This window comes from Perognathus longimembris, chromosome 17, assembly GCF_023159225.1.
Source record: "Perognathus longimembris pacificus isolate PPM17 chromosome 17, ASM2315922v1, whole genome shotgun sequence".
In the NCBI taxonomy this organism is placed as follows: domain Eukaryota; kingdom Metazoa; phylum Chordata; class Mammalia; order Rodentia; family Heteromyidae; genus Perognathus; species Perognathus longimembris.
In genome coordinates, this window is record NC_063177.1 from 15,065,815 (window position 1) to 15,091,865 (window position 26,051).

General features: G+C 50.2%; 2 protein-coding genes across 2 annotated transcripts; one reads left to right on the plus strand and one right to left on the minus strand.

Moving 5' to 3' along the window:
* Positions 1-8,222: 8,222 nt before the first annotated feature.
* On the plus strand, positions 8,223-9,177 carry LOC125366095 (inorganic pyrophosphatase-like). Its single transcript, XM_048366513.1, has one exon. The coding sequence runs from the start codon at positions 8,223-8,225 to the stop codon at positions 9,090-9,092; it is 870 nt and encodes a 289-aa protein (XP_048222470.1). The 3' UTR covers positions 9,093-9,177.
* Positions 9,178-10,409: 1,232 nt separating this feature from the next.
* On the minus strand, positions 10,410-19,967 carry Natd1 (N-acetyltransferase domain containing 1). The gene is made up of 3 exons (XM_048366514.1): positions 19,771-19,967; positions 14,475-14,593; positions 10,410-13,739 (listed from the first exon to the last, which is right to left on the minus strand). Exons 1-3 carry the CDS (start codon positions 19,874-19,876, stop codon positions 13,623-13,625), a joined length of 342 nt encoding a protein of 113 aa, XP_048222471.1. The 5' UTR covers positions 19,877-19,967; the 3' UTR covers positions 10,410-13,622.
* Between the last annotated feature and the right edge of the window lie 6,084 nt (positions 19,968-26,051).

A 26,051-nucleotide genomic window follows, 5' to 3' on the forward strand; every position in this document is an offset into this window, starting at 1 on the left:
TCCAGTAAACTACTAAAAAGCCACAAGTGGTGCTATGACTCAAAGTGGTATGGTACTAGCCTTGAGCAGAAAAGCTCAGGGACAGTGTCCAGACCCTAAGTGACCACAGAGAGAGAGAGAGAGAGAGAGAGAGAGAGAGAGAGAGAGAGGATAATAATGACAATAACCAGAGGCCAGAAGTCTGGCTTGAAAGTAGAATTGTTGCCTAGAAAATCTGAGTTCCTGAGTCACTTCTAGTACCACTGAAGAGTTAAAGTAAATCCCATTTTCAAGCAGCCCCCGTTTTGTTGTCTGTTTAAACTTTGAGTAACCCAGGCCACCAATTATCCCGGCTAGCAGGACAAGCTTATTAGGGCCCAGCCAGTCAGGAAACTCCCTGCTTAACTCTAACCGCCTGGGAATGCTTAACTCTAACCGCCCCAAATGCCTGAGCCAATCAGATTCGTACCCGTATCCTAATCTTGCTTGAACACCTGATTGCTGTAACTTGTTTTTTTGCCTTTATAGGCTCTGTGAAAGCTCAGCTTGGGGCCTTCCTCCTAACCTCCGCTGTGTCCTGGCCGATGTGCAGCTCACCTGAATAAAGCCTTGCTTTTGCATTTCGGAACGTCTGTCTCTCAGTGGTCTTCTTGGTGGACTTCTCGCGACTTGGGCATAACACTACCAAAGGGGGAAAAAAGGTATGTAGGCCAGATATAGTGGTGCACATTTGTAATCTCAGCTACTCCCAAAGGCAGAAGAGGATTGCAGGCTCAAGGCCAACTTGGTCTACAAAATGTCTCAAAAGCACTGTGCAAACAATAGGGCTGGAAATGTGACTCAAGAGGTAGAGTGCTTATATTTATGAGGCCCTAGGTTCATACACACAAAATAATCCAGTGGACTAGGCTGTAACTCAGTGTAAGTGTGCTTGCCTAGCATTTGTGAGGCTCTGGTTTTGATGCCCTGTAAACATGCACAGTATGTGCCTGGAATCCCAGCTAATCAGAAGGCTGAGGTCAGAGGATCACTACAGTCAAATCCATCCTGGGCAGCATAGTGAAATCCTAGCACAAACAAAAACAAGACTAAAAGGTTAGTAAAAGTTGTGTTTATGGGGCTGGGGATATGGCCTAGTAGCAAGAGTGCTTGCCTCGTATACACGAGGCCCTGGGTTCGAGTCCTCAGCACCACATATACAGAAAATGGCCAGAAGTGGCGCTGTGGCTCAAGTGGCGGAGTGCTAGCCTTGAGCAAAAAAGAAGCCAGGGACAGTGCTCAGGCCCTGAGTTCACGGCCTAGGACTGGCCAAAAAAAAAAGTTATGTTTATATTGTGATCAAAATGAAGCCTCCTGATTATTTTTTTTTTCTATGTTGTACAGGCTGGCCTCCAACATCTGTGACCAAGAAATCCTACGTGTAGCTGGGATCACAGAAGTGTTACCTGGTGCCCAGTTTGACACTTTTTTTTTTTTTTCTAGTCCTGGGGCTTGAACTCAGCCTGAGCACTGTCCCTGGCTTCTTTTTGCTCAAGGCTAGCACTCTACCACTTGAGCTACAGCGCCACTTCTGGCTTTTTCTATATATGTGGTGCTGAGGAATTGAACCGAGGGCTTCATGTATGGGAAGCAAGTACACTAACTACCACTAGGCCATATTACCAGCCCCAGTATGACCCTCTTAAGAAGATGGATGCCTTAAGTAAAGCTTACTGATGTAAAACTGTTACAGTTTCTTCACTTTTTAAAAATGTTGCTCACACTGCTTTTCTAATTCTCATTATCTGATACAATGTTTCTTTTATTATTTTTTTTTGTTTGTTTTGTTTTTGCCAGTCCTGGGGCTTGATCTCAGGGCCTAAACACTGTCCCTAGCTTCTTTTTGCTGAAGGCTAGCACTCTACCACTTGAATCACAGCGCCACTTCTGGCTTTTTTTTATATATATGTGGTGCTGAGGAATCGAACACAGGGCTTCATGTATGAGAGGCAAGCACTGTACCACTAGGCCATGTTCCCAGCCCAGTGATACAATGTTTCATATTCCCATACATGAAATACAACTTCAACATATCTTCCCCTTTGCAATTATTTTCTTCTTTCTCCTCCCTCCATCCCTCCCTTTTTCACTCTTTTTTTGTCAGACATGGGGCTTGAACTCTGAGCTTGGGCGCTATCCTGAGCTCTTCAGCTCAAGGCTAGCCCTCTACCACTTGAGCCACAGCACCACTTCCAGTTTTTGAGTGGCTAATTGGAGATAAGGGTCTCATGGAGACTTCTGCCTGGGCTGGTCTTGAACTCCTATCCTCAGATCTCAGTCTCCTTAGTAGCTAGGATTATAGGCATGAGCCACCAGCACCTGGCTTCTTTCCTTATTTCTCTTTCTTTCTTTTTCTTTTTCTCTTTCTCTTTTTCTCTCTCTTTCTCTCTTTCTTTCTTTTCTTTCTCCTTCCTTCTTTCCCTCCCTCCCTCCCTGATAAGAGTTTATTGGATTTGTCTGCTTGGTCTGGTTTCTAACCCAGTTCCTCAGATTTCAGCCTCCTAAGTGGCTAGGATTACACACATGCCCCACCAGCACCATGTGCCTCCACCCTTTCTGTGGTACTAAGGTTGGAACGCAGGTCCTTGTGCTTCCTAGGCAGGTGCTCTACCACTGGATCATACCTCCACCCTTTTCTTGCTTTCATGATTTTTCAGCTGGGGTCTCATATTTCTCCCTGCCTTGGATTCGAATTCTCCTAACACTGGCCTTTCACATGGCTAGGATGACAGGTATGTGCCATGTCAGGCTAAGGCTGCCCTTGAACTGTGATCCTCCTGATCTCTGCCTCTCAGTATCTAGGATGACAGGCATGAATCACCATGTCTGGCATTACCATTCTCTCTCTCTCTCTCTCTCTCTCTCTCTCTCTCTCTCTCTCTCTCTCTCTGCCTCTCCTGTTTTTTTGTTTTTTTTGGCCAGTCCTGGGGCTTGGACTCAGGGCCTGAGCACTGTCCCTGGCTTCTTTTTGCTCAAGGCTAGCACTCTGCCACTTGAGCCACAGCGCCACTTCTGGCCATTTTCTGTATATGTGGTGCTGGGGAATCGAACCCAGGGCCTCATGTATATGAGGCAAGCACGCTTGCCACTAGGCCATATCCCCAGCCCCCAGTCCTGGGGTTTGAACTCAGGGCCTGAGCACTGTCCCTGGCTTCTTTTTGCTCAAGGCTAGCATTCTGCCACTTGAGCCACAGCGCCACTTCTGGACTTCTGGTCTTTTCTATATATGTGGTGCTGAGGAATTGAACCCAGGGCTTCATGTACACAAGGCAAGCACTCTACCACTAGGCCATATTCCCAGCCCCAACTATTCTCTTATACTAGTGTCTTCCTGAGTGGGTGACATGACACCAACAAGTGTGCTGAACTCACCTGGAAGGCTTGGTGATTCATGGGCCATGTTATTCCTTTGTCACCAAAGCCTTGCAGAGAACCTGCTATGAGCAAAGCCTGAAAAAGCCCTGCGGAAGGAGAAGTGAGTGGATAGTATACCTGTCTCAAGCTCACCTGCCCAGCCAACTCATTTAAGGCAGGGCAAAATCCAGAGTGGAGGTGTGTAGGGTGACCAGCTATCCCTATTTCAGAGGGCTCTCGGGATAGGGGAATTTCTCTATAGTGAGAGACAGGCAAAACTGGGCCAATTGGCCATGTAGTGTGGTCAGGAGAGCAAAGATAGTTTGATAATTAGTCCTTTTTTTTTTTTTTTTTTTTTTTTGCTAGTCCTGGGGCTTGAACTCAGGGTCTGGGTGCTGTACTTGAGGGTTTTGTTTGTTGGTTGGTTTTTGACACAGAGGCATTTCTAGTTTTCTGGTGGCTAATTGGAGTCTTATGGACTTTCCTACCTGGGTTGACTTGAAAAAGATCCTCAGATCTCAACCTCCTGAGTAGCTAGGACTATAGGCCTAAGCCACTGGTACAGGGCTAGTCTTTTGCTTTTTATAGTTCATTTCATACCTAGGATGTCCTCATGATACACCCATAAGCCAGACGAGATACCTAATAGTTTTGACTTCATGAGCTTGGAAACAAACAGGCTAAGCACCTGCCCGCACCTGGGAATCAAATCTCCTGTAGGTCCTACAGGGCCACACTCCTTGTTCTCACCTCTCTCCCCACAGGCAAACATTTCCAGGGAAACCCTTGGCCCAATGATGGCAGTTGACCATGTGGTTAAATGTAGTTTGAGAGAGTTCACAGAAAGCTTCCATGCAGCCTAGGATTTATTTTTTCTATCCATTTGCCATCTCACTCCTGGTTAAAGGGTGCGTGTATCAGGCTGGACCAATGGCAGCCATCCTGGGCCAGCCACCCCCATCAAGGAACAGAGGTCTCAATGGGAAAGGCAAGCAGGAGTTTGATATTTCCAGGGAGGTGCTATGCAGATAAGGTAGAAAGACATTCTGTCTCTCTCTGTCTCTGTCTCTGTCTCTCTGTCTCTGTCTCTCTGTCTCTCTCTCTCTCTCTCGGCTGTGGGGCTTGAACTCTGGGCCTGGGCACTGTTCCTGAGCTCTTCAGCTCAAGTCTAGTGCTCCACCACTTGAGCCACAGCGCCACTCCTGGTTTTCTGGTGGTTCATTGGAGATAAGAGTCTCACAGACTTTCCTATGAGGGCTGGCTCTGAACTTCGATCCTGAGATCTCAGCCTCCTTAGTAGCTAGGATTACAGGTGTGAGCCACCAGCACCTGGTAAAGACTAAGTAGGAGTGGATGGGGAAGAGGATTGCTATAAGGAAAGGTGATCTGAAGAGGTATCTTAGTCAGCTTAGGCTGGAATAACAAAACACCATGGAGAGGGTGGCTTAAACAACACACTTATTGATCACAGTTCCAGAAGCAGGAAGTCCATGATCAAGGTGATGGCAGCTGCAGGGCCACTGTGTGTCTCACCTGGGAAGGGGGGAAAAGAGAGACTCAGAGATAAGTGAAGAAATCTTGTAAGGACACAGATGCTATAGGGTTGGTCCCACCCTTATGACCTCATTTAACATTAACTACTTCCTGAAAGTCAAACCTCCAAATATAGTCTCAATCTGAGGTACTGAAGGTTCAAGCTTATAATGGTTTGGGTATGACTGGAATGTGTCTCTGCCCCCTCCCCCAGGCCCAATTTTTGGAAGTTGGTGCTCTATGAAGCCTTAGGATGTGAGGGATCTTTTGGGGCCTAACAGAAGGTAACTAAAAGCTGAGAATGTGGCTTGGTGGAAGAGTGCTTGCCTAGCTTGCATGAGGCCCTGGGTTTGATTTCTCAGTACCACATAAACAAAAAAAAATAAATACTTTTTTAAAAGACTTTAAGGTTGAGGAAAAAAGTTGTGTTTTTTTTTTAAGAAGGTAACTAGAACATTGGGGCCCTGCTTTTGGACTTGGCTGACAGATTTCTTGGAGTTCTATGTAGTAGTTCCTGTGAGAGAGGTTGTTATAAAGGAGCAGGATGGTCCAATCTAGTGCTGTGGCTTCCTCTCTCACCATGTGATCTCCCCATCTCTCATGTGCTTTCCGAGCTGTGCCATCTTCCATGCTCCCCAAAAGCCCTCTTTAGAGACCAGAGAAGGATGTTCTTCAACCTCCAAAACTGACTAAATAAACCTTCTTTTTAACAGAATACTCAGCCATGAGTATTCTGTTATAAGAACAGAAAACTGGTAAATACAAAGTTTCAGCATATGAATTGGGGGAGAGAGGACCCAAAATGCCCTATCCATGTCCTGCCTTCTTGACTATCTTCCCTTAAGTGGGAGGGGAATAGAAGAGGGGCAAGTAGAGAGAGCAGAGAGAAGACTGATTTGCAAGCATGCACTGTGTCCCTAGCTGGGGCACAATGGGCTGGCAAACAGTTACACTTGAAGGAGTCTGAAGGGGCGGGACTGTGACGAGACACAGAGAAGGTGGAGCCTGTGCACAGGGCAGGGTTGTTCATGTTGTCAAGAGATGGAAGTGCCCAAGTGTTCATCAACAGATGAGCAGATAAATGGGTGGCTGGTCCAGCCGGTGCAGGATTATTCATCGACAAAAAGAATGCAGTTCTGGAAGGGGGAGGGGAGAGGGGGGAAATGAGGGAGGAGGTAACAAGTAAAACAAGAAATATACCCATTGCCCAGCACCACATATATAGAAAATGGCCATAAGTGGCGCTGTGGCTCAAGTGGCAGAGTGCTAGCCTTGAGCAAAAAGAAGCCAGGGACAGTGCTCAGGCCCTGAGTCCAAGCCCCAGGACTGGCAAAAAAAAAAAAAAAAAAGAAGCCAGACACAAAGAAGAAACTCTGATTCACTGACAGGAAATGTCCACAATAGGCCAATCCAAAGAGAGGGCAGGTGAGTGGTTGCTAGGAACTGAGTGTTGGGGGAAAGACTTGGGCAATGACAGCTCAGAGGAGCAGATTTCTTTTTGAGATGATAAGACTGTTCGGGAACTAGATAGAGGTGGTGGTTGCAAGACGAGCTGAGAAGTTTTTCCTTTGGTGCTGATCCTGATGCTTGAACTCAGGGCCAGGGCACTGTCCCTGGACTTTCTTGCTCTAGGCTAGAGCTCTACCATTTTAGCCACAACTTCACTTCCAGCTTTTTGGTGGCTACTTGGAGATAAGAGTCTTGAAAATTTTCCTTTCCCAGGCTAGCTTCTAAGCTTGATCTTCAGATCTTATCTACGCAGTAGCTAGGACTACAGGTGTGAGCCACCAGCACCCAGCTTCACTGCTCCCTTTTGTCAATTGGGAATGCTTAATCCTGCCCAGCTCTGGTGTCAGGCCACCTCACTGAGGCAACACAATAGCCCTACCTGTTGACTCTTTCATTGAGTTTCAATCTTCAGGAACAAACCTTTCTCCTCTTTTTTTTTTTTTTCCAGTCTTAGGGCTTGAAGTCAGGGCCTGGGTGCTGTCCCTGAGTTTCTTTTGCTCAAGACTACAGCTCTACTACTTGAGCCACAGCACCACTTCTGCCTTTTTCTGTTTATGTGGTACTGAGGAATCAAACCCAGGGCTTCATGCATGCCAGGCAAACACTCTACCACTAAGCCACATTCACAGACCTCAAGGCCCTCTCTGACATCATGGATCCCATCATTCCCCTAAAGAAGTTTCCAAATCTCTCCAGCCAGGTTTTCCACTTGGCTGAGTCTCCTCCTTTGACCCTCAAACTCCTCCCAACACAAGCAAGCTTCAGCTTCCTGCTGCACTGTAGTCAGTGAAAGGGCAACATGGGGATGATGGTGACCAGCCCTCCTAACTGCCATTCTGTGGCTTTGGTGCCCAGCACTCTCTCTTCTCTGTGGTTTTGAATGGAGAGTGCCAGGGATGGAACTCAGGCAAATGCTCTGCCATGGATTTACACAGTCCCATCATTCAGATCAATGGATTGGCAGTAGGACATATTATACCATGCACCTAGCAGGCAAGGATGTTCCTGCTTATTCTGATTACTTGTCTGTGGGCTGCCAGATCCCTTCCCTTCCACAGTGTCACAGAGGGCCCATACTACATCTGCCCAAGCCTCTGCCAGTGAGCTGATTAGGGATGAGAAGGCATGGATTTCTGGGCTTGGTGGTGTTTTTAGTAGTGGTTGCAGCAGGGAGCAGTGGACACAAGCTTCTGGGTCTCAGGCAGTGAGTTTCTACTGGGAATGCCCTCTGCAGAGCTGTAGTCACAACTTTGAGTGATGCCTTCTGTCCCTCCAGCCTCCGTGTAAAGACAGCTTCCTATATTATCAATACAGGATAATGTCACCTTCGCACTCATTTTCCTCCCATGCTTTCACAGCCAATCCCTTGCACTAAATTCCCTGTGTGAAGCACCTAGCTCCACTTCTGCTTCTGAACTGATACTGTTCCTGGCAGCAGAAATGACTTCCTAAGAAACAGTCCCTCAAAGCTGGGGACCTGGGTATTGAACTGGCTGGAACTCATGAATTACTTGATTATAGGAAGGATAATGGGTCCCTTAAAGCTTGGAATTCACTGCTATGGCTCAAATGTGTCTCTCAAAAGTTAGGTGCCTAGTGGCAAGAGTGTTTGCCTCGTATACATGAAGCCCTGGGTTCAATTCCCCAGTACCACATACATAGAAAAAGCCAGAAATGGTGCTGTGGCTCAAGTGGTAGAGTGCTAGCCTTTAGCAAAAAGAAGCTAGGGGCGGTGATCAGGCCCTGAGTTCAAACCCCCAGACTGGAGTCAGCGCCTGGTGCGGGCGGTAGCTCATAGCAGCAGCACCATGAGCAGCTTCAGCAGCAAGGAGCTCGCCCCGCCCTCCACCCTGGATGCGCCCCGCATCTTCCTCAAAAATGAAAAAGGGCAGTATATATCTCCATTTCATGATATTCCAATTTATGCAGATAAGTATGTGTTCCACATGGTTGTTGAAGTTCCACGTTGGTCCAATGCAAAAATGGAGATTGCTACCAAGGACCCTTTAAATCCAATTAAGCAAGATGTTAAAAAAGGAAAACTGCATTATGTTGCAAATTTGTTCCCATATAAAGGATATATCTGGAATTATGGTGCCATCCCTCAAACATGGGAAGACCTAGAACACAATAACAAACATAGTGGGTGCTGTGGTGACAATGATCCAATTGATGTTTGTGAAGTTGGAAGCAAGGTAAGTGCAAGAGGTGAGTTAATCAGAGTGAAAGTTCTGGGCATATTGGCTATGATCGATGAAGGAGAAACCAAATGGAAAGTGATTGCCATTAATGTGGATGATCCTGATGCAGCCAATTACGATATTAGTGATGTTCATCGGCTGAAACTTGGGTACCTAGAAGCTACTGTGGACTGGTTTAGAAGGTACAAGGTTCCTGATGGAAAACCAGAAAATGAGTTTGCTTTCAATGCAGAATTTAAAGAAAAGGAATTCGCAGTTGATATTATTAAAAGCACTCGTGACTATTGGAAAGCATTAGTGACTAAGAAAACAGATGGAAAAGGAATCAGTTGCATGAATACAACAGTGTCGGAGAGCCCCTTCAAGTGTGATCCGGATGCTGCCAAGGCCATTGTGGATGCTTTACCACCGCCATGTGAATCTGCCTGCACAGTACCAACAGATGTGGATATGTGGTTCTATCACCAGAAAAACTGATACAGTTCTCTGGAGTACAAGCTGATTTTCTGCATCCTATTCATCTGCAAGTATTAGGAGCAAAAGTGGTAACTTTTCAAAGCTTTAAATTTATGACTAATGCAAATTCTGCTGTGAATCTATTCAGAATGTTCTGTCTGGAGGCATTTTACATAAGTCAACTGAAGTTAACTATAGTATGTCTTAGCTGTGGGGGGCAGTGGTGGTTTGGGAGTCATTTGTGAACAGATGTGCAGTATGACCACTGGTGGGGTCTAAGTACGTGTGTGCCATGTGTTAGGGAATAAAGTTATTTTGCTGAAACTTAAAAAAAAAAAAGACTAGGTGCTAAAGCCAGGTGCTGGTGGCTCACACATGTAATCCTAGATACTCAGGAGGCTGAGATCTGAAGACTGTGGTTTGAAGCCAGCCTGGGCAGGAAAGTCCATGAGATTCTCCAATTAACCAGCAGAAAACTGGAAGTGGTGCTGTGGCTCAAAGTGGTAGAGAGCTAGCCTTGAGCAAATAAGCTCAGGAACAGTGTTCAAGCCATACAATGAACAAAGTAAGTTATGTACTGGATACTTAAATCTCCAATAGATACTAAGTCTCAGCACTGAGAAGTGCTTGAGAGACCTTTAAGGTGGAACTCTGCCTTCAGGGATGGGCTGTCATTATTGCAGGAACCATCCACTTGTGAAGATGACTTTGGCTCTCTCTCTCTTGCATGCACATGCTTTCTTGCTGTTCTGCCATCTCCCATGGGATGATGCAGCAAGAGCCTTGTTGGCTCTTTGGCCTTGCCAACCTCTACAAGTGCCAAGATCTCCATTTCTGTTCTTTGTAAATCATCCAGTCTCAGGTATTCTGCTGTGGCACCATAAAATGGACCAAGTGGCAAAACCAGTACTTAAAACTATACTTTGTGTGTGTGCTGGTACTGGAGCTTGAATTCAAGAGCCTGGCTGCTGTCTCTTAAGCTCAAGGTTGGCATTCTGGCATTCTACCATTGAGCTACAGCTCTACTTCCATCTTTTTGATGAGTAATTGGAGATACAAAGCTCATGGACTTTCCTGCCTACGCTGGCTGCAATTCTCAGATCTCAACCTCCCAAGGAGTTAGGATTATGGGAGTGAGGCACCAGCTCCTGGCAGTGAAATGTCTTTTAAAGGCAAAGACAAAGAGCCTGAATAGCCAATGACTGCAAGTGTAGTCCTGGGGCCAACACCTAGCATGAGCCTGGAGTGACTGAGGGCTGCCAACTACAATAGACAGTCAGCAGAGAGAACATGATCAACCACTGTGCCCAAGAGACCAACAGAAAGCTGGAGAGCATCTTTGACAACCAGAAAAGCATCTTTATTATCTTGTAGCCATAGGATGGATACAACTGAAAACAGGATGCTAAACTCAGTCCTGCAGGCCGTGGCTACAGTACAAGCGAATCCACGACCTTACTGGATCTTTAATGTGAAAGTTAGGCATTGATCTGGAAGGAGTGGGACCCTGAGAATAGTAAAGGGATGTGTGGATGAACTTGAACCAACCCAAGTCCTGAGCTGAACATAGTGCATGTGGCCAGGTGGTCCACAAATCTCCTATGTATGGCCTATTTTAGAGTGTGACCCAGCCTCCTCCATGCCAGACAGGCACTCCTGACTAGCCACACACACCTAGCTCAAGACAGAGCCCCATCTCAACCTTCTGAAGGAGCAGGAAAGTTGCTGCAAGTCTGATCTATTGCTTTCTGAGACCATCCCTCACCACATGCCAGCCCAGAACTATCGAGATAGGACAGGGACTGGTTTTGGATCCTGGTCCCTTGGGCTGTGTGGGCTTCAGGCTGACACCATCACTCTGACCCTCAGTCTTCTCATTTGTCAAACAGGCCCTGGGACCACCAGGGATAATTGAGAGGAGTAAGGAAGAGGGAGCTAACTACTGTACCACTTCCTCTTTTGGCAGGTAGAAAGTGTTGTGGCCTTCAGCTTATGCCAGATTCCTGCCTGGTTCTCCAAGTGTTTACCAAGGTCGGGCCCCAATCTCCCTGCTCTGGGCCAGAAATCTAAGGACTATCTCAGACTTTTGCTTCTGTGTAAAATGGGGCCTCTTCCCAAGAAATTCAATAAAGCTGTCACTCTGGAGTTGTAGTGTGGCCTGGAGGCGGGATAGATGACAGTCACTCAGTGTTGGAATTCTGACATCACCAGCACCACAGTGCTGGGAAAGCTGAGCCAGGCCCCAGCCGATGCCTCAGAGGCTCATCTTCTCTAGTGTGGCTGTCCCCAGCAGGCAGGTGGCACTGATAATGAGGAAAAAAGCTGACACTGGAAGAGTGCAATGAGGGACCCCCCCCAGGGCTCTGTGTCTCTCCTCATGCCTCACCCTCTCACTAGCTAGAACAGGACAAGCGGCATGTATGTCATGCAGTATTTGTCTGAGAAATGACCAGGGAGCCCAGACACCAGTGGGAGTGGGTCCTGAGTAGGAAAGGCACGCGAGTTACCGCCTATGGAGACTGGGGAAAGAACAGAACCCCTCTTCTTCTGGGGGGTGGAGGACCGTGCCCCTCTGTCCTGCATTGACCAGGGCCCCAAGTGACCAGCACCTGACCATGGTCTCCTGGAGCATCCTGGGATAGAGAAGGGGTGAGGCAGATGGGGGTAGCACCAGAGGGGCCAAGTTGCGCAGTGCGGGCCAAGGTGGGGCTGGACTCCAGGGTGACCTGGACACATAGTTACTGCTGCTGCCATAACCAGATCAGGCCAGCACAGCCCTGTCAAGCCCCTAGAATGGGATCAGCGGGACTTTAAGGCAGCTGAGGTGGTGAGGATGTCCAGGTCACCCCTGTAGGAACTTAGGACAAACCCACTGAGGAAGCCCCTGCTGCTTTTCCCAGGCCCAAGGTCCCTCATTCAAGTACTGTTAGGGATGTGGGGCCGCCACAGGAGTCACCTGTGGCCACAGCCCAGTATGCAATCTCAGGTTTTGGGGGGAGTGGTGGGGTCAGGCTGGGATGCAGTAGGGTGCTTGGGAAGGCGATCATGCTGGTCCAAGCCAGTAACTCACAGTGGTGGGGCTCAGGGGTTCTGTGCTCAGGGACCCACAGGCCTCTTGGTGCAGATCTGGACATGGGAGGGTGTCTGTGTGGGTATATGGGCCCCTGAGTGGCTACAGCTGGGGAAAGAGAGTGAGGGTCTTGGAACTGAGATTGGAGAACTAGGAGGTGAGTAGAAAGGTCACCTCCAAGATAACCCAGCACCAAAGAGAGGGGTCATCATGGAGGTTTGGGTGACAATGGGCCTCCTTCACACCCCCAGCCCAAGGTGACCCCCTGAGAAAGCCCAGGTAGGCAATAGCAAAAAGGTCAGAGGTATTGGGATATGCCACTCACCAGGCTACCAGCACCCCAGCATCTACTTCCTTGAACCCCTGTACTAGGGGAGGGAGACATAGGTGTTCCAGCAGCTTCTTCTGGGAGCAAGGGCCCAGCCTCAGATGCCCTCAAACTTGAAAGATGTAATTCACCCCCAGGGAACTGGTACTGCAACCTGTAAGGAACCTTGGCTCCTGGGGTCCCCTGCCAGCTCTACAAAGATGCTTTGAGGCAGGTCCCACAGCACCAAGATGAGTTTGGTGCATTGCCCAGGTTGTCACCGGGGCAGTAAGTATGGGGAGGGGCTCTGAGAGTCAAGGAAAGGGAGCAGAATGTGCTAGCCACAAGGTGCTGACCTCTGGTGGCAGAAAGAAGACCCCCTCTGGCGGCAGGCTTCTTCTTTTTGGGTGATGCATGATGATGTGCCTTCCTCCCTCTCCCAGTTCCAAGGTAATCCCTCTGAGAAAACCCAGATAGGGATGGCAAAAAATCCAGAGAAGGCAGGGATGCTGGGATGCCTGTTGGGCCCAGAGGGTGCTGGGACAGAGACACAGGAGATGGTCACAGATGATAGTACCAAGGAAGGCAAGACATTCTCTGCCCCCTGCTGTCTCCACTTCCTGCACATGTGTTCATGTGTGTGTTGAGCCAGAGCTCCGTCGGCGACTCTCATCTCCCATGTGAGGGAGGGTCACCCTCTGCCATGGCTACACCACTGTGCCAGTGCACTGAGGTCTGAGAAGAAGAGGCAGCACTGGCGCAGGTGAAGCTCGGTGCTTACCACCCTTGGGAGTTGGCACACGAGGTTTTCTTGTTGCTCCTCTTGGCTCCCAGGAGAGCATCCTCCTCACTTGTAGGAAAGACACAGCCCAGAAAGTGGTACCCAGGGCTCCATATTGGCCTCTGCTGATCATGGAGTAGGGACCCCCGCTGGCCAGGGTAAAAGGCCTCTGAGAAGCTCAAGGGTCTCTGCAGGGACCACAGCTGCTGGCCTGCCATTTGCCTGGGTCCCTGGATCGCTCGGAATCCTTTGCCAGCAGCCCCAGGAACCTGGATATAGGTCTGCAGCTGAACGTCCTTACAAAAATAACTCTGAGCCTGGTCCCAGGGGGAGCAGGGTCCTGAGAGCACACAGCTGGGTGGGATCGAGTGGAAGGCCGCCTGCCCGCCAGGGTCATGGCTGCAGGCGCTCCAGGTACTGCGGCAGTGGGTTCTCCTTGACGTACTTCTGGATGTACCAGCAGGTGAGGTGGGCCTTCAGGTCCTCCTCCACCACAAAGTCCAGGGCAGCCTGGGACCAAGCAGAAGGATAGCAACCCTCAGAATCTAAAGCCTGCACCCAGGGGCTGCACTGCCCAGCCTGAGATGGGGGCTGTAGTGGGCTCCCTCTGCAGCCTCCAGGCTTCATGGCTTGGCCACTCTCCCACTCTGCCTAGGCCAGTGCCTGAGGTTCACTCCCTGGGAATCCAGGATGACTCCATGGATATGGGGCTATGCAGATACCAGCTTTGCAGCCTGGCCCAGAAAGTGTTACAGGAGGATGAAGAAGCCTGGGAACAGGGGCTGGGGTAGAGATGGGGCCAGCGGAGGCCCCTAAGCAGCCCTGGGGACATTGAAGGCCTTATCTGCTGCAGGTATAATCTTCATCATGAAGCCCCAACCTGCTGTCCAGGCAACTAGGGGTTTGATAGGCTTCAGAAAAGAAAGGGGCAGGGACAGCAATGGGGCATATACCCACTGACCAGAACATTCATCCCTCTGGAGCCCAGGGCAGTCAGGCTGTGGTGATCCTACAGCTCTGGCTGTACTAGCCTCTATCAATCAGGAGCAGGGGCCTGTGCTATGTGCCCCAGGGAACCAGGGAAAGCAAGGAGGGTGCCCAGTGCCTACCTACTACTTGCTGTGTGACCCCTTTGTCAGCCAGGTTTGAGGGGCTGAGCTCTGGCCAAGAAGCAAGCCGGAGTCAGCTCTGGGACTTTCTCCTGAGGAATGTGGTAGCCTGTGGTCATGCCTGCTGCTCACATACCTTGGCCAGGTGCTTGGCGATGCCACGCCCACGGTAGGCATCAGGGACCTCAGTGTGCTGCAGGTCTACAATCCGCTTGCCCACATACTCGTACAGCAGGACAGCCCGATCATGACATCCTGAAGATCAACAACAGAGACTGCTGAGGCATGGACTCCAGGAGCCTGACCTGAGGACAAAGGTCCTCAGGCACAAAGACTCTGGGGGTCCCAGGGGAGCCAGATGTGGAGGCTGGGGTGGAGGGACAGGCATCTGGAGCCAGGCTACTGGAGTTCTACTGCAGCTGAATTCTGAATAACCTCTCTGTGCCTGAGTTTGCTCATCCATAAAAGTAGGGATATGAGCAAATCTCTTTCAGAGGGCTGGGACATGCTCAGCAAGGTGCCAGACCTGCACAAGCCCACTCCATCCCATGGGAGGGGAGTCATAAAGTCTTTCTGGGAACACAGAGCAGGGCATAGCAAATCTAGACCACTACCAGATGCAGCTAGACCCCTGCTGGACCCTGCCTGAGATAAGCTTCCTCCCAGGCCTGAAGGAAGCTCCCCAGTCCACCCTAAATCCTGCTGGGAAACATTTAACTGAAGTTGCTCAATCACAATTTTAGTTCTCCACTCATCTGTCCACCTAACCCTCCACCTATCCATCTGCCCACTCACCCATCCATCCATCCATCCACTCATCTAATTATCCATCCATCTATCTACCAACCTACCCATCCACTAGTCTTATCTACTCATCCACCCATTGATCCATTCAGTGATCCATCCATCTAATGTTTACTGAGCTCAGGCTGTGTTCAGGTGCTAGGCACTGAGACAGGAAGAGGGCCCTCAGCAGAAGAGGGGCAACAGCCTTTGGAGGGGCAGGAGCCCAATATGTGGTATGAGGGGGTAGGGGGGTACTGACAACTGATGGAAAGAGCACAGTTCCAGAGATGTCCCAGGAAGGACTTGCTGGTGGTTTGATGTGCTCAAAAGAGGTCAAGGCAGGGCTGGGGATATAGCCTAGTGGCAAGAGTGCCTGCCTCGGATACACGAGGCCCTAGGTTCGATTCCCCAGCACCACATATACAGAAAACGGCCAGAAGCGGCGCTGTGGCTCAAGTGGCAGAGTGCTAGCCTTGAGCGGGAAGAAGCCAGGGACAGTGCTCAGGCCCTGAGTCCAAGGCCCAGGACTGGCCAAAAAAAAAAAAAAAAAAAGAGGTCAAGGCAAACCTGACCAGTTCTCTAACTGGAGGGAGCTGCGTGTGTTATGAAGGAAATAAGCTGGGGAACCCTGGGCCATGCAGCTGGGGGCAGTCAGGGAGCCTCCCAGGACAAACTCTCTGAGCTAAATGGTGAAGGATACACAGGAAGCAGCTGAGGGAAGAGCAGAGGAGGGACAGGCAAAAGGCCCAGCCTGAGCAAAGGCCCTGAGGTTCGAAGATGATTTAAACATGGCAGTGCCGAGTCTTTTTCTACTTTCTAAAATCAAATTCTATTTCATGTATTTTAAAGCACCAGAGAATTAGCTCCTCCTACATGTTGCCTGTACTCATAGCCCTCTTTAGGTCTTGCAAAGGGAAGACTGACAGGCAGAGACTGCATGAGGAGCCCGGAGTCCAAGAGCAAATCAGATACCAGAACGGAACTTGGCTGGCTAGGAGGCTTTCTGGTCCTTGGTATCCTTGAAGAAGTGAGGCTATGATTCAGCTCCCAAGCTCCAGATGAGCAAACTGAGGCCTGTACAGGGGTGGGGGTGGTACTGTCTCTACAAAGCCCAGCCCAGAGCACTAAGAAGAATTCAAGGGCAGCCCAAGCTGGTCATGAAGCCTAACCTGCTCAGGCTGCCTGCTCTGGGCAGGCATCACAGAATACGGCAGGGCACTGGGGATGTTGGGGCACTGTGGGTCATGTAGAACCCCACATGGACACTGGGTGCTGCACTCTCAGTCTTGCAACTTCTAGGGTGCCAGAGGAGGCCAAAGGCAGCTGCTGACTATTTCCGTCCCAGTCTTCCTGTCTTCAAAGTGGAGGTTGGGAGGATGTGGAAAACCCCAGGTTGTGGGACACTCAGCTCTGGCTGAGGCGGGGACAGGGAAGGCCATGAAAAGATAGGACTGGGTCCTTTTCCAGCTTCCTCCAACCTCTAGATGATAGCCCTCATATGGAGGCTGGTGGCTCCGTCCTAGCTTAGCTGTGCTCTGCTCTGCTCTACCCAGCACTTCAGATCCTGGACATGGACTCAGATGAGCCTGCACTGGAGCCTCCTCTCACACACGGTGTCAGCAAGTCCTAGCCATGCTTCCTGCCATGTCAGTCCAGAACCTGGACCTTTCCCCACATCCCTACTCACATTGCTTGGATTGTGCAGTAACTACTATCTGCCCTGTCCTGCTAGTCCCCTGTCAGCACAGCCAGAAGGAGCTGGGGTTACACCTTCTGTTCTCAGCTTGGGATACTTGCAGGAGCCCACCTTGCAAAGAGGTTAAAGCCATAGTCACTCACACAAGTTCACACTTCCTTGACCTCCTAGCTTCATCTCTCTATCCTACACGGATCCCTGCTGGTCTGAGTGCTCACCAGTTCCCCAGTGCCTTTGCTCTTCCAATTCTCTTCTTGGAACCCTCACTGCTCGGCTATTTCTTACCTCCTCTGGGTCTTACTCACATGCCACCCTCTTGGGAAGGGGCCTTCTTGGACTCCTGAAGCTAAAAAGCAGCCTGATCCAGTCATACCCTTCCCCTGTATTACCTCTCACTTGAGTATTTTTATGCCAGTACTGGGACTTGAACTCAAGGTCTCACACTCTTGCTTGGCGCTTTACTCTACCACTTGAGTCACATCTCCACTTCTGGCTTTTTGATGGTTAATTCAAAATAAGAGTTTTATGGACTTTTCTGTTCAGGCTGGCTTTGAACTGCAATCCTCAGATCCCAGTCTCCTAAGTAGCTAGGATTGTAGATGTGAGCCACCAGCACCTGGCCTTGAGTCTTTATCATTTATTTGTTGACCATAAGCCCCACAAGTCCCCAGTACCTAGAAGACTGCTGGCACACAGTAGGTGCTCAGTAAATACTTGTGGACTGAATCCCAGCTCTTGCACCTAGAGACGCAAGGCCTAGGGTGAGTCAGTCACTTCCTTGTGCCTCAGTGTCCTCATCTGGAACTGGGAGGATTGGGTTTCCAGCTTCCACTCTACTCCCTGTGGCTGAGCACAACCCAAGGCTTAACAACATCAGCAGCTCAAATGTCTTCCCTTTCTCAGACCAATCATCAGCCTAGTGCTGCCTCAGGAACAGCTGGGGGCACGTGCCCGCTAGGAAAGGCAGAGAATGACAGCCTAGATATGTTCCTCAGTGCAGTGGAGGTGGTAGCCTCCAGGATTCCCTGGAGGCAGGAGACCCTATCTCCACCTGTTCCCCATCTAGCTCAGCAGGCCAGGCTGGATAGACCACCTGTCCTTGCCCTCAGATACACATTTGCCTGGACAGCATGGCCTGGAAACTTGGAGAGGGCCTGCCCTGGGGACTGGGAGGAGCTTCCTGGAGGCTGGAAGGATCCAGGCCACTTTTGTAGTTACTTCCCAAAGAGGCAAGTTTAAGACTAAATTGTGCTGGGCAGCAGGGGCTCACACCTGTAATCCTAGCTACCCAGGAAGCTGAGATATGAGGATTGACATTCAAAGCCAGCATGGGCAGAAAAGTCCTTGAGACTCTTATCTCCAATAAACCACTCAGAAAACTGGAAATGGTGCTGTGGCTCAACTGGTAGAGCTCTAGCTTTGAGCTGAAGAGCTCAGGGACAGCACCCAGGCCCAGAGTTCAAGCCCCACAACGAAAGAAAGAAAGAAAGAAAGAAAGAAAGAAAGAAAGAAAGAAAGAAAGAAAGAAAAGAAAGAAAGAAAGAAAGAAAGAAAGAAAGAAAGAAAGAAAGAAAGAAAGAAAGAAAGAAAGAAAGAAAGAAAGAAAGAAAGAAAGAAAGAAAGAGGTGTGGTCACAGCCAGGTTGGAGGGCTTGCCTTTGGCGGCTTTCCCTCCCTCCCTCTCCCCACCCCTCTCTCTCCTCTACGGAGTCTAATGGCCTCCAGAATCTCACAAAACCTCAGGAGAGGACTTGAACTGCCATAAGGCCTCCCTCTCTCCACATCTGTGGACAGGGCTCAGGTGTCAGTGGTCATTTGGCCATTACAGTTCTTCTATGAGGGAAGAATAGGTGGAGGTCACGAGGACCTGGCGTGGGTCTCCTCACCAAGCTGGGCAAGTCGCTTCCTGTGGCCCCTAACTTGGTCTGTTCATCAATAATATGGTTGGTGTTGTCACACTGTCACAGGGATGCTAAGTGACAGTTATATCCCCGAGGTGGTGCAAACAGTGGGGCCTGGCTCCATGTCTAAGCCACCCAAAGGGAATCCCAGGCCCCTTCTGACTTTGTGCCTGTCTCTGAAGCCACATTCAGGAAGTCAGACCAAGGGAGGTGCAATCCCAGCTCTGCCCCAATTCTCTGTCAGACATTAGACAAGCCTCTTCCCTACTGGCCCTTCACCTTTCCTCAGAAATGGGTACTGCAGCCTCTAAGGGGCCTGGCCATTTCTCCAGAGGGTCCTAGTGGGAGGCTCAGAGAGTCCCAGGTCCTTGATCTCACATTCTATTTTCAACCCTTCAGACATCCTGGGGGAAGGAGGTGTGGGCTGGCACGAACTACAGGAAACTAAGGCTTGCCTTTGCTTTGTGGTTTACAAAATAATGATCAGTCTATGTTTATCAGCACTTGTTCTGTTCTGCAGGAACGATTCTCAGCCTTCGGCTCACCCTGACTGCCAAGCCAAGAGAAATCTACCTGGAGCTATTCCCACCACAAAGATGGAGAAACTGAGGCAAACTGGCCAAACTCTCAGAAACACCTACCTGTCCTCCTCCTCCACGGGACAGAAACCCTTTTTCTCCAACAGCCCCCGGTACCCCCCCCCCCCCCGGAGATCCCCAATGTCTCTTGGGCAGTAACGCCAAGGCTCCTAGGGGCTGCAAGACGCCCCAAGGACCCCGAGGAGAAGAGGCTGGTCAAGGCTGACTGATCGGCGGGCGGCCGACACCGGAAGCCAGCGGGCCGAAGCAGGTGCCAGTGGCCTGCGGCCGGGGCCGGAGCCGCCGAGCCCGAGCCCGCCTCGCGCCAGTCCCCGCGGGGCTCTGCCTCGCGCCCCCCCTCCCCGGGGTGCCCCCTCCCCCGCGTCCCCTCGCGCGCACCCGGTCCACCCCCCCGCGGGGCCCGGGCCGGGGCCGGCTGGCTGGCGAACAAAAGGCGGGGGCGGCGGGTTACCGTTGAGCCGCACGGTGAACTGGCGGCGCCGGCGGTCGTGCTCCACGCGGATGGGGCAGCCCTGCTCCAGCGCGCCCAGCGGCACGGTGGCCGCCGCGTGCGCCATCGTGCGGGCCGCGGGCCCGGGAGCCGGCGCGGGGCGGGCGGGCGGCGCGGGGCGGGCGGGGGACGCGAGCGGGCGGCGCGCCGGGCGCGGGGCCCCGGCTGGGAGGCGGCAGGCGGCGGCGCGGAAACTGACACCCGGCGGCGGAGGTGGCGACGGCGACGGCTGCGGAGCAACAACAACAACAACAACAAAAAAAAAAAAAAAATAGAAAAGAAAAGAAAAAGAAAAAGAAGAAAAGGGAGGGGGCGGGGCAGGAAATCAGCTGTGCGTCACGTGCGGCGCGCGGCCAGTGCGCGCCCGCCGCTCTGTTTTGATACATTCCTTTCGCCTCTTAAAGGGGCCGCACGCCGCGCTGGCCGCCGTCCGCGCTCAGCCCCCGCGCCACGCCGGGGTGCCTCGCGCTTCCTCCAGAAGCCGACTCTGGGGTACACACACACACGCACACGCACACGCACACACACGGGCTCTTCTAAAAGAAAAAGATGTAATGACTGACAGGGACACTCTAATGGACCCCCTGACTGTCAGCATTTACTAAGTAAGCGCTTTCTGTGAGCACGGGCCCTCAGCATAATTTAAGTCTTACAAGGAAGCGCTGGGTGAAAATTCTTAACCTAAGCCTGACTCCGACTTACAGATGAACAACAACAACAACAAAAAAAATCAAGGCCCAGGGCAGTAAAGACATTCCTTAAGATCCCACGCGCCTGCGCCCCTGGTGCTGCGGAGCCTACCCGCCGTGAGCAGTTGCTGGAAAGGGGTTAACCCCAAGAGGCTTTGTTTGGGTGAAAGCTGTCTCCCACGGAGAGGACGCAGGGCGAGATCCCTGGGATCGGGCCACACCGTGGGGGGTGGGGGAACCATAGCTTCCACGAACAGCAGAAACCCTCAGAAAAGAGGGTTTGAAAAGCCGCATGCCTCTCCCGGAGGGGGGGGGGGCACTTCTAGGATTCACTCCACAGATGGGGAGTCTTAGGAAGGAAGAGGCTGGAAGACGCAAGAATCCCGAGGACACCAGATTCTGGGCTACTCAGGCTAGTTGACCTCTAGGCCCAACCCTTTCCTCTTCCTCGTGCCCGAAGCTTTGCTCCAGGGCACTAAATCACATGACTACCGGTTGAAGGTGTTTACTATTTTGTTAATTAAGGTGTAAACTTGACATTCACATCCTTGTGACTACCACTCAGGGAAGTAGAAGCACCTTGGTTTCAACCAATGCTCCTCTTTTTCTCTGGTACTGGGGTTTAAACTCAAGGCGTAAGCCCGTTTTTTTCATGCTCGCTCAGCCTCTTTCTGCTCTACTGCTTGAGCTATTCGTCTAGCGTAGCTTTTTGGTGGTTATTTTGGAGTTGGAATCTTAAAGACTTTTCTACTGGGGTTGGCTTTGACTCACAAGCTTACAGATCTCTGTTTACTGAGTAGCTAGGATTACAGGTGTGAGCCACCAGTCTTGGCTAGGGCCCTCCTTTTGAGGTAACCACAACCTCTGATCTTTACCATCCCCAACTTTTTCTAGAACATTCTATGAGTAGAATCAGACTGTTTTGACCTTCCAGTATCCAATCTCACCCCCCCCAAAAAAACATATGCCTGTAGTTGGCCTGAATATTTGCTTTTGTCTTTTTGATCATGCCTATGAGTCCATTGTGTGTTTACACCAGGTGTCTATCCACCTATTGATCAGTCATTTGGGTTGGTTTAGATTTGGGACAACTGAATAATCAATGTGTTCTCTAGGCCTGTCCTATAGACTAGTCTGCATAGTCAAACTCTACCAGAAATTTGATAAAGTTTGTTAGTATTTCCCCCACCTCAGGTCATCAGCCCCTCCTAGTAGCCCCCAGCTCCACCCACACCTGAACTCTCTGCCCTAGAGCTATAATGGGCCACTCCCACTCAGACCTACCTACTTCCCCTTAGCTTTAGCCCCAGAGTTATATAAGTGATCACCCTGATTAAGGTAGAGATGCCATATTGCTCCCTCTCCCTTGGGAGGTATGGCCCCCACTAATAAGCCTCCTTGTGAACCTCCTGTCTGTGACTATCTCTGCATGATCTCCTGGGATGGCTGGGACAGCTTCTTTCAAAATCCAAGTTTAGTTTTGTGAGAGAATGCCATACTTTTTCATATTAGCCATTTTTGTATGTGAAGCCTTTCTCATTTGTGGCTTCTATTGAACCGTTTTCAGCTGCTGTTGGCTTCAGGGAATGTTCATTCTTCTGCCTGCTTTTTGCCTCATTCTTTTTGTTTCAATCCACTGGAGTTTCTTTTCTTGTTTGCTTATAAGTGTTTGGTTGGATATAGTTATTGAGAATATCTCCTAGTAGTTTTTTTTTTTTTATTTTAAAAGCAAGTGTGGGGGCTGGGTATGTGGCTTTGTGGTAGAGTGCTTGCCTAGCATGCATGAAGCCCTGGGTCCTCATTACCTTATAAACAGAAAAGGCTGGAAATGGCTCCATGGCTCAAGTGGTAGAGTGCTAGCCTTAAGCAAAAGAAGTTCAGTGATAGCACCCAGGCCCTGAGTTCAAGCCCCAGGACTGGCAAAAGAAAAACAAAAACAAAGCTAGTGTGTGTTGGATCCAAGTGTTTGGAGACAAACTAGGCTGGGATGAGTCTTTACAGGTTAGGAGATAAAGATCCTGGGGTCGGCTGGAGTCAACTTAGCTGAGTCAGCGCTGGCTACTACCCCAAGGAAGATAAAACCCTCAGGTGACTTCCATTTCTTTGAAGAACCCAAGTGGTGTGGAAAGGCCAAAGCTTGTACTTCAGATAGGATGACCACCTCAGGCAGGTGCCCACCTCTGGGCCTTTGCACCTTCTGTTGGGGAAGTTATCTTCCCTGTCAGCCTAGACCTGGGGCAGATTCCTGAGAAACCTCTGGCAGGGCCCACCTCCTGCCCCGCTCAGGTAAGAGTCAGACTCCTTCTTGCCTTTGACTTCTTTCTCCTCTATTTAAAACAATTTTTTTTTATGTCAGTACTGGGACTTGAACTCAGAGGTCTGGGTCATTGTCCTTTAGGTTTTTATTGTTCAAGGCCTGAGCCACACAGGATGCTGGAAAGGGATGCTGTCCTCAGGCTGTCGCCTTTATCTCTATCTAGAGTAAGAGTATTGGCTTTGCCCTGAAACCCTGGGGAGTCCCCTCCACTCAGGCTGGCCATAATCCAAGCTTTGACCTCCAGGAATGTCATACTAGCGGTAAATTTCCGCAGCAAGTCGTAGGGTGGCTGCAAACGTCATTCCTTACCCAGGTTTGTTTGTCAGTCCTGGGGCTTGAACTCCAGGCCTAGCCATTGTCCCTAAGCTCTTTAACTCAAGGCTAGTCCTCTACCACTATGAGTCACACCCCTACTTCCTGTTTTCTGGTGGTTAATTGGAGATAAGAGTGTCACCGATTTTCCAGCCTGGGCTGGTTTTGAACTGTGATCCTCAGATCTCAGCCTTGAGCTAGGATTATAGGCCTGAGCCACTGGCTCACTCTACTAATTTTACAGAATGGGAAACTGAGACTAGCCTACAGGCAGAAGCAAAAGCAGAGCAGAGTCTGAAGGGTGAGAATATCAGCTGCGGAATAGATAAATCTCATTTTAAGTCCCATTGTCTCAGAAAAGTCCCATGATCAATTTGGGCCCTAACCAGCAAGTGATCCTCAGTCTGTTTTTTTTTTTCCTCTCTTTTCTTTTTTTTTTGGCCAGTCCTGGGGCTTGGACTCAGGGCCTGAGCACTGTCCCTGGCTTCTTCTTGCTCAAGGCTAGCACGCTGCCACTTGAGCCACAGCGCCCCTTCTGTCCATTTTCTGTATATGTGGTGCTGGGGAATTGAACCCAGGGTCTCATGTATACGAGGCAAGCACTCTTGCCACTAGGCCATATCCCCAGCCCCTTTTTCCTCTCTTTTCTGTCAGTCATCAGGCTTGAACTCAGGGCCTGGGCACTGTCACTGAGCTCTGCAACTCTAGGCTAGTGTTCTGCCACTTGAGTCACAGCCCCATTTCTGGTTTTCTGGTAGTTTATTGGAGATAAGAGTCTCTTGGACTTTCCTGCCTGAGCTGGCTGAACCTTTGAACCACGATCCCCAGATCCCAGCCTCGTGAATAGTTAGGATTACAGGCCTGAGCCACCAGCGCCCTGCTGATTTTTTTTGTTTGTTTGTTTTTGTTTTTTGGCCAGTCCTGGGGCTTGGACTCAGGGCCTGAGCACTGTCCCTGGCTTCTTTTTGCTCAAGGCTAGCACTCTGCCACTTAAGCCACAGCACCACTTCTGGCCATTTTCTGTATATGTGGTGCTGGGGAATTGAACCCAGGGCTTCATATATATGAGGCAAACACTCTTGCCACTAGGCCATATTCCCAGCCCCTGTTTTCTGTTTTGTAACACAGAAATAATTCCTTTGGCTGGGTACCAGTGGATGATCCCTGTAATCCTAGATACTCAGGACACTGAGATCTGAGGATCATGGTTCAATGCAGGAAAGTCCATTGGACTCATAACTGCAATTAAGCACTGGAAAGTTGTAAGTGGTGCTGTAGCTCAAAGTGGCAAAGTGCTAGCCTTGAGTGAAAAAGGTCAGCAACAGCACCCAAGCCCTGAATTGAAGCATTTGGACCCACAAAAACAACAACAAAAAATTTCCCTGCCAAGTTGTATTTTTTTTTTAATACATCTTCCCTCTGTGATTGTGGTGAGTTAGATTCACAGGTATTAAAATTCATCCACTGAATTGCAGTTTAATATCCTGAAAGAAAAAACTTTTAGCCTCTACTGGGGCTTGGATTCAGAACCTCACTTTCTCACATCTTTTTCTGCTCAAGACTGGTGCTCTACCCATTGAGCCACACCTCCACTTTCAACCTTTTGCTGGTTCCTTGGAGATAATAGTCTCATGGAGTTTGAACCAGGCTGGCTTTGAACTGTGATCCTTAGATCGCAGCCTCCTGTGCAGCTAAGATTACAGATGTTTAGCCACGGGCACTTGGCTTAGATATGTTTTACAAAGATTATTTTCCTGCAGTTGTTTTGAGCATCAAACAAAATTGTTAACACTTGGTGTGTGGTTGCTCTTCTCATGATTACCACTGGCATTGCATTGCTCCAGTGTGTCATCATGGCTAGGACAGTGCCTCCCAGCCCACAACTGCCAATGCCACCTCCCCCACCCTCACCCCCAGTCCCCATCTTCACCCCCCATCCCCAATCCATTGGCGCAGGTCCCTCCAGCTAGTTCTCTGTGATAGTGACACAGGCTCTTGCAGATACCAGGCCACAGCCTCTGAGTTGTTTGTTGTTTATAATATTCACTTATCTAAACCTGCCAGCTGGCCTCAGCTGCTGGGGGGAGGGAAAGGGAGGTCTGGGAGATTGGCTTTGCCCTCCCTGAGTCCCTCCTAGCCACATGTACAGCACCTATGCTCGTCATTGGAGCCCCACTGGGTGTGGATTTTCTAGGTGCGCCACTGTCAGCAGAGGCCCCAGCTCTGAAAGGGTGGCACTGATTCTGCCACAGGGCCTTTGAACTGATAGTGTCACTGTCCTTTAGCACCTGGGCCATAGAGGTATCACTTCCAAGCTCTGCAGTAATTTTCTCCTGCCAGGGAGGTTCTTCCTATAGTATGATTGTCCTGTTTGACACACATGGGAGACTGAGGCAGGACTAGAACCCTGTGTGCTATCTTCTCAGCCTGGGAGCTTGGCTGCTGGGCCTCTATTCCTTCATGAGACCTGTCTCAATTTGTGTGGCCCATGGTTCTGGGCCTTCACATGTAGTCTGTGTGCATCCTTGCAAATCATCACAGCACCCCGAGAGTCCTTAAGTAACCCCATCCCCTCTTTCCCTCTTCCGACTCTGTCTCTCTGTTTCTCTCTCTCTCTCTCTCTCTCTCTCTCTTTTTAGCTGGTCCTAACACTTGAACTCAGGGCCTGGATTCTGTCCCTGAGCCTCTCTGTGCTCAAGGCTAGCACTCTACCACTTGAGCCACAGTGCCACTTCTAGCTTTTTCCGTTTATGTGGTGCTGAGGAATCTAACCCAGGGCTTTGTGCATGCTAGGCAAGCACTCTACCACTAGGCCACATTTCTAGCCCCTCTTCCCCACCTTTTGTGTGTGCTTGTCCTAGGGCTTGAACTCAGAGCCTGGGTATTAGGATTACAGGCATGAGCCACCAAAGTCAGGGCTCACT